This window comes from Saimiri boliviensis, chromosome 14, assembly GCF_048565385.1.
Source record: "Saimiri boliviensis isolate mSaiBol1 chromosome 14, mSaiBol1.pri, whole genome shotgun sequence".
NCBI lineage: Eukaryota > Metazoa > Chordata > Mammalia > Primates > Cebidae > Saimiri > Saimiri boliviensis.
Genome location: NC_133462.1, coordinates 62059398 through 62065956, shown reverse-complemented (window position 1 = coordinate 62065956; position 6559 = coordinate 62059398). Strand labels below are relative to the sequence as shown.

General features: G+C 44.8%; 2 protein-coding genes across 6 annotated transcripts in view; one reads left to right on the top strand and one right to left on the bottom strand.

The window, feature by feature from the left end:
- Positions 1-321: 321 nt before the first annotated feature.
- C14H1orf74 (chromosome 14 C1orf74 homolog) overlaps positions 322-6559 on the top strand; it is a 6362-nt gene continuing 124 nt past the window's right edge. The window contains exons 1-2 of one of the 2 annotated variants that reach the window (XM_010340986.3): positions 322-409; positions 1111-2017. In XM_010340986.3, coding sequence (XP_010339288.2) covers positions 1183-1992 — 810 coding nt within the window. In that variant the 5' untranslated portion in view covers positions 322-409; positions 1111-1182 and the 3' untranslated portion in view covers positions 1993-2017. Of the gene's footprint in view, positions 410-1110; positions 6550-6559 lie in introns of those variants that run through there. The other variant, XM_003930401.4, reaches the window with a different exon arrangement.
- TRAF3IP3 (TRAF3 interacting protein 3) overlaps positions 2486-6559 on the bottom strand; it is a 26291-nt gene continuing 22217 nt past the window's right edge. For 3 of the 4 annotated variants that reach the window (XM_074385122.1, XM_074385121.1, XM_003930397.4), the window contains 4 exons: positions 5470-5529; positions 4244-4380; positions 3334-3447; positions 2486-2741 (listed from right to left, as the gene is read on the bottom strand). In XM_074385122.1, coding sequence (XP_074241223.1) covers positions 2649-2741; positions 3334-3447; positions 4244-4380; positions 5470-5529 — 404 coding nt within the window. In that variant the 3' untranslated portion in view covers positions 2486-2648. Of the gene's footprint in view, positions 2742-3333; positions 3448-4243; positions 4381-5431; positions 5530-6559 lie in introns of those variants that run through there. The other variant, XM_010340985.3, reaches the window with a different exon arrangement.

Genomic DNA, 6559 nt, shown 5'->3' with positions numbered 1-6559 from the left:
AAACCAGTTTCGCCAGGTTCCGCCTTTTCTCGTTCACTTCCGCCCTTCCCAGTGCCTAAGCAGACAGGTGGGGCCGGGTTTTGTCTGGCCGGAAAGGGCGGGCCGCCGGGTGGCCCAAACTTCCGGCAGCGGCAAGGCGGCCTAGCTAGTGGTTCCGACGCGAGGAGGGAGAGCGGCTGGATGACGTCACGGAATGGGGCGAATGAGGGCGGCACCCGAGTGGGTGCGCATGCGCAGTAAGGTGTTTGCCGGCCGAGCGGAGCCGGCTGCGAGGGTCTTCCCAGCGCGGGCGGGATTTCCAGTGTTGCTTGCGGCTGGGCGCGGGGGACTAGCTGCCTTCCCGGCAGCAGGCAGGAAGCAGCAAAAAGTTTCTGAGCCCGCCAACCTGTAGCGGACGTGGAAAAAGAACGTATGTGAGAGAGACTTCTGCCTCATTTAGCAAATCACTCTAATATGCTCTGGTGTGGGTGTGTGGATCGGAGAAAGCCCATCTTCCGAAGGTTCTTGATGTCAGACCGCAAGGGAAGGCGGGGCCCGCAGAAGTTAAAATACTACCCTTCCTGCAGTTCTAGCGGATTTCATTCATTCATTTTTATGTGTCAGGATTAGATGGTTGTTAGTCCACATTCTGGTGCATATTAATCATATTGCTATTCTTACGACTATTCCCTGGTGGGAAGAGTAGGGGAGTTGTCAGTGGAAAGGATACATTTAGAACTTGGAGCTCTGTCCCAGAAAGGCTTTTGGGCGAAATACTGTGAATTTTGCCGAAGACTGCCCCGCCTCCGCTTCTGCCCCCAACTCCTTAAGGTTTGAACCAGAGAACGTAATTTACAACATATAAAATTTAGAATAAAAGCCAGAGAGAATATAAATCTAGCTGTTTAAGACTAGAAAGACACATGAATTTGAGATTGAGGGAGACCAAGTCAACCAGAAAAATCAGGCAGCATTGGTGATCCTATATTGTCTGGGTTGGGTCAGCATTTCAAAGCAGAGAAAGGGACAGAATAACCTTGGAAGACACTTAGACTTAACAGGAAGGCTTTTGGCAGGTTTCCTGGTGTGTTACTGGCTGCTAATAATTCCCTGCCACTGCTTTGTTTCTAGGCCCCTCAAGTGTCTGGCTGAAAGATGCCACCAAGGGAAGGGAATTGTGGCTAGCTAAGGAGGCCATTCTTGATGTTGCTTCTAGATGTCATGTCATCACCGAGCCCTCAGCTGCTGGTGGCAGCTGCTCAGCAGAACCTTGGCCTGGGTAAGAGACGGAGTCCACCCCAAGCCATCTGCCTTCACTTAGCTGGAGAGGTGCTGGCTGTGGCCCGGGGACTGAAGCCAGCTGTGCTCTATGATTGCAACTGTGCGGGGGCATCAGAGCTCCAGAGCTATCTGGAGGAGCTACAGGGGCTTGGTTTCCTGACCTTTGGACTTCACATCCTTGAGATTGGAGAAAACAGCCTGATTGTCAGTCCTGAGCATGTATGCCAGCACTTGGAGCAGGTGCTGCTTGGTACCATAGCCTTTGTGGATGTTTCCGGCTGCCAGCCTCACCCTTGTGTCTGCTCCCTGGACCAGCTTCAGGACTTGAAGGCCCTCGTGGCTGAGATCATCACACATTTGCAGGGGCCGCAGAGGGACTTATCTCTCGCAGTTTCCCACAGCAGGCTCCATTCCTCAGACTGGAATCTCTGTACTGTATTTGGGATCCTCCTGGGCTATCCTGTCCCCTATACGTTTCACCCGAACCAGGGAGATGACAACTGCTTAGCTCTGACTCCACTACGAGTATTCACTGCCCGGATCTCATGGTTGCTAGGTCAACCCCCAATCCTGCTCTATTCCTTTAGTGTCCCAGAGAGCTTGTTCCCAGGCCTGAGGGACATTATAAACACTTGGGAGAAGGATCTCAGAACCCGATTTAGGACTCAGAATGACTTTGCTGATCTCAGCATCTCCTCTGAGATAGTCACACTGCCGGCTGTGGCCCTCTGACTTTAACTCTCCTCTCATACAGAAGGTACTCAGTAAAAGATCATCTCTAGGTTGGGGATGGCAAATAATCATCTCAAGTGCCAATTCCAGGTGTCTTGAGTACACTAAGGCACAATGCAGTAATAATTGGCTGCAAATGCAAAGGGCATGGAAATAGGTAATGCTGGTGCTGGTAGCAAATTGATAAATAGTACATACTTGCCATTTCTATACCAGGAAGTCCTCTTAGTGGAGATGTTTTCATTTTTACAGGATAAGAGGTAGAAGGAAAGAGATGATAGAGGAAAAGCAGCGTGGTGGAAGACAAGCTAGATATTTGTGAGGTGCTCTGTGTGGGTGCCGTCTGCTAGGAAAGTTGGGCTGGGGGCTTTTCTGCATATTTTTTATGCTTCCAGCTGAATTTGAGGAAAGTAGACCACCAGTATGCTTAAATATGTGATACTTGTTAATGTAATACACCATTCAGGAATAAACCAAGAGTTCAGAGGAACAGTCTGGTCAGGTGAAGTTTATTTACAGTAGGTTAAGGAAATCACAAAAAGTCAGAAATCCTAAGTCAGTTGGAAAAGGAAAACCCAAGCTGTAATGTACCCAAATCTTCTGAGTTTTTCATTGAGTTGCTTGCTTCTGATTTTCACCCAAGGCAGCTGTTTTATTCAGATCATCAGGTTGTCTTTATTGGCCAGGAACACTGCCAGTGCCGCAGCAATCACCACCATCAACATTGGGAGCCATCGCCCACACTGCCTCTGCAGAGGGCCAGGGGGACAGAAGAAAGTGGCCATGAGTTGACTGGAAAAGATATAGGCAAAACTCTTTCTTCTTTCTACTCTAGTCCAGTGGAAAACCCTGGGTTGGTGGTGGAAAAAATGCTTTTTACACTCTCGCCCACTTTGTCACCTCTCTTGGGGTGAAACCACTTAACCAGTGGTCCCTGGCCCAGGGAGCCATATCCATCAGGGACCAGATATATAAATACTGATATGAATAATCAAGGGTGGAGAATAACTCAGCAAAATTATGTTCTTTGTTCGTATTCTGCAGTACTTTTGTTGTCCTACTCTTCCTGGCTCCATGCTTATCATAGGCTAAAAGAACACCCTTTCATACTTTAGCTAAGAGTAAGTCTTTCCCTCTGGCATTGAGAGGGAAAGTTGGGCTTCGATGCATGAGCCAGTATTTTTTCCAATGGTTGCCATAATGTCAGTATAGTATAAACCAAGCACAATGGGACAGAATGGCCAGATGTTGGCATGGGCTGATTCATTTTATCTGCAAAACTTGGTTAAAGAAGGACTCATCCCATCATCCAGGGCTTTATGGAAGGATAGACCCTCTTACTCTGGGAGGCGGCTGCTGGCTCTGGTTCAGCTCTTCTCGAAAGTGCTGCAGCTTACGCAGGCAGGAGAGGTACTCGTCACTGAGATTGTCTAACTCCGAATGCAGTTCTCTGCACTGGGGAGAATATCACCAAAGTCATCACTGTCACTTCTGTCTAGGACAGAGCCCAGGTTGGGGAGACTGCCCTATGTAAGTTTCACTCGTTCGGAATTTTTACCACCATCCTCCCTTCCCAACCATTCTCAGGAATTTGAGTTTGTCTTTTGACTGTCTCATATTGTCTGGAATATGTTCATTTAAATGATTGATAATGTGCATATTATTGCATTTTATACGCTTAAGTTCTTTTACACAAAGACTACATTCAAGTGCATTGCAAATGGGAGACACCAGAAAATGAAGTTCTTATTGCACAAAAGACCTAGAAGTGACCTTAGTACAAGTCTCTTTCCCAGGAGTTAGTTGCATATGAACACTTCTGGGGATATGTATGTTTGTGGCTATGTACAAAGGAAGAGTGTTACTCTTTAAAAGACATATAAAGATTTAGCAAGTCCAGATACACTTAGTTTAATAAACTAAAAAAAAAAAAAAAAAAAAAAAAAAAAAAAGATTTAAGGTACTCAGTGTGGGACAACATATTGGGAAGTTAATATTTTCATTAAGTGTGTTTGAGTTTTGGTCGACTTTCTAAAAGGTAATCATTTAATAAAATCTTGAATAGGAGTTGGTGTAAATAAGGAAGGGAAAAGATTGACAAGTCAGTCCAAAAGCACAGACACTTTATACAGGCAAATGACTATCTGTGGATATCCAGTCACAAACTTTGAAATCCCTGCCCTTTGGCAGCCTCCCAGGTCTCTCTGCCCTTCTGCAGATGAGCCCTCACTGTCTCTGGTCACCCTCTCACCTCCTTTTCCTTGGCCTGGAGCTGCAAAGTCTTCTTTTGCAGCTGGTCTCTTAGATCCCAGTCTTTCTCCTTTCCTTTACCCTCAGGCGCCACTTCGTTAGGGAAGGACTTTGGACTCCACTCGGGCAGAGCCTGATCTATAAAAGCAGCCAGATTCTTCGTGATAGTGAGGCCCACACCTCTGAGGAAGGGCCCTAGGGGGTAGACCACTAGGAGTGGGGAGAGGGGAAGGAACTAGGGAGGGTGTGCTCTTGGCTAGACTGATGGCATTCTCTGACATAAAGTTTAGCTTCTATTGGGCCCCTGCTAAGCTTGGACAGACAGTTGGAATCTGAGCTCCTTGAGGGCAAGATTGTCACCTTTTCTTTGTATCCTCAGTCTTGTCTAATGCTGGATAATTTTAGTGGATACTTATTAATGGAATTTCATTGGTTGTCACATTCTTCCTAGTTTGTCAAATAAGTTTGGCGGCTGCTTTAATATAACCGCTTTTCCCTGATGTCCTTATTTCAAAGTTGTGAAGATGGCAGTCATATTCTAAAATCTGTCTTCATGTGTTTAAAGATGGGTTTTCAGCCACCCTGCAGCCTTTGTTTTGGTGAAAAGAGCATGGACTAGGAGTCAGACATTCTGGATTGTTGTTGTAGCTGTGTTGTTAGTCTGTGGTGACACAGACCTTCATGTTCTTATCCATACTGTGTGGGCATAAAAATGTCTGCCTTATCTCTTACATTATACCCAGTGATTGTGAGGAGAGAACAAAAGGTCATGTGTAGTGGGTAGGTGAGGAGCTGTTGGACCTTTGTACAGGCAGTGAGTTCTCAGGAAACATGGACAGCAGACTCTAGGGCTAAGAGTTACTTGACTCTGGCATGCTACGTGGTTTGGGGCTGGGGAGTTGGATATGATTTGGAAAATCAGGTGTGTAAAAATTGACATGAAATCCTGAGTTCAAAATAAGTTTATTGAAATGTTCAACATAGACATGTGTTTTCAAAGAGAATAGAAACCGTTTTCCACAGTTTGTATACCTCAGGATAGAAGGCTAACTAGTTGAAGTGTCCTCAGAGCCAATGATCAGTCCTTAAAAAGCTCCCATACATCCCGGACTTAACAGACTCCCAGAGCTGGATGGGACTCCAGGAGGTCATGTAGTCCATCCCCCTGCCTCTAGGCAGGTAAGGGAAGAGCAATATCTTAGAATTTGTGGTAATAAATTTGCTGACCTTTCTTTGTTAAGAGTTTCTCCTGTTCTTGAAGCTGTAAGGATTGATTCTGAAGTAGACCTGTTGGAAAACACAAGGAACTTGTCTATGCTAGCATATTTACTACAAAGAGTTTCTTTTCAGAACTTTGCTTAGAACCTTAGTTATTAAATGTGTTTCCATCTGCTATGTGTTGAATTTTCTTCCCCAGAATCTATATGTTGAAGATTCAGTCCCTTAAATTATGACCTTATTTGGATATAAGTTATTTAAAAGATACTCAAGTTACAATAGGGTCATTCAGGTGGGCCCTAATCTAATATTACTTGTGTCCTTATAAGAAAGGGAAATTTGGACACATATGTTGATGGGAAAAATGATATGAAGAGACACAGGGAGAAGATGGTCATCTACAAAGCCAAGGAATGAGCCCTGACATCAATCTTTCCCTAAATGCCCTCAGAAGGAAACAACCCTGCTGACATCTTGGACTTCTAATTTCCAGAGCTGTGAGACAATACATTTCTGTTTTTCAAGACACACCGTCTGTGGTACTTTGCTATGAATACATCACCCTTATAACTCTCCCCACCATGCGTCTACCTTCAAGTTTTTGCTTGAAGCCTTTCTCTTTCCCCTGTGGTTGCTTTGCTGTGTTAATATTCATTTCTGTTTTCATGAAGCTTCTCTATCAGGTATCAGAGGTTAATGTGGTAGGCAACCAGCAGCGGTATTAATTGAGACAGGTTCCCCAACTTTTCAGAAACTGCTTTTCTTCTGAGAAGTTCCCTTTCCTCTATGGGACCAATATGAAGTTTTGAAGTGGATTGAGGCATATGTAGTGTAAGCCTATTTTGTAAACCGTCTCTAGTGACAGGTCCATATGACATATTCATGTACATAAATTAGGATATATAAAATAAGAACTGCTTTAGGAAACCCAGTACTTTAAAAAAATCTGCAATTCTAGGGGAAATTGTAAATGATGTCATTGGCATGGAAGGACAGAAGTAGAAAAAAAAAACAGAAGCCAATACGTAATTTCTGGAGAGCTACGTAAATGACCTAACTTCACAACAAGAGGGTCTGAAAATGCACAGAGTTAAAGCAT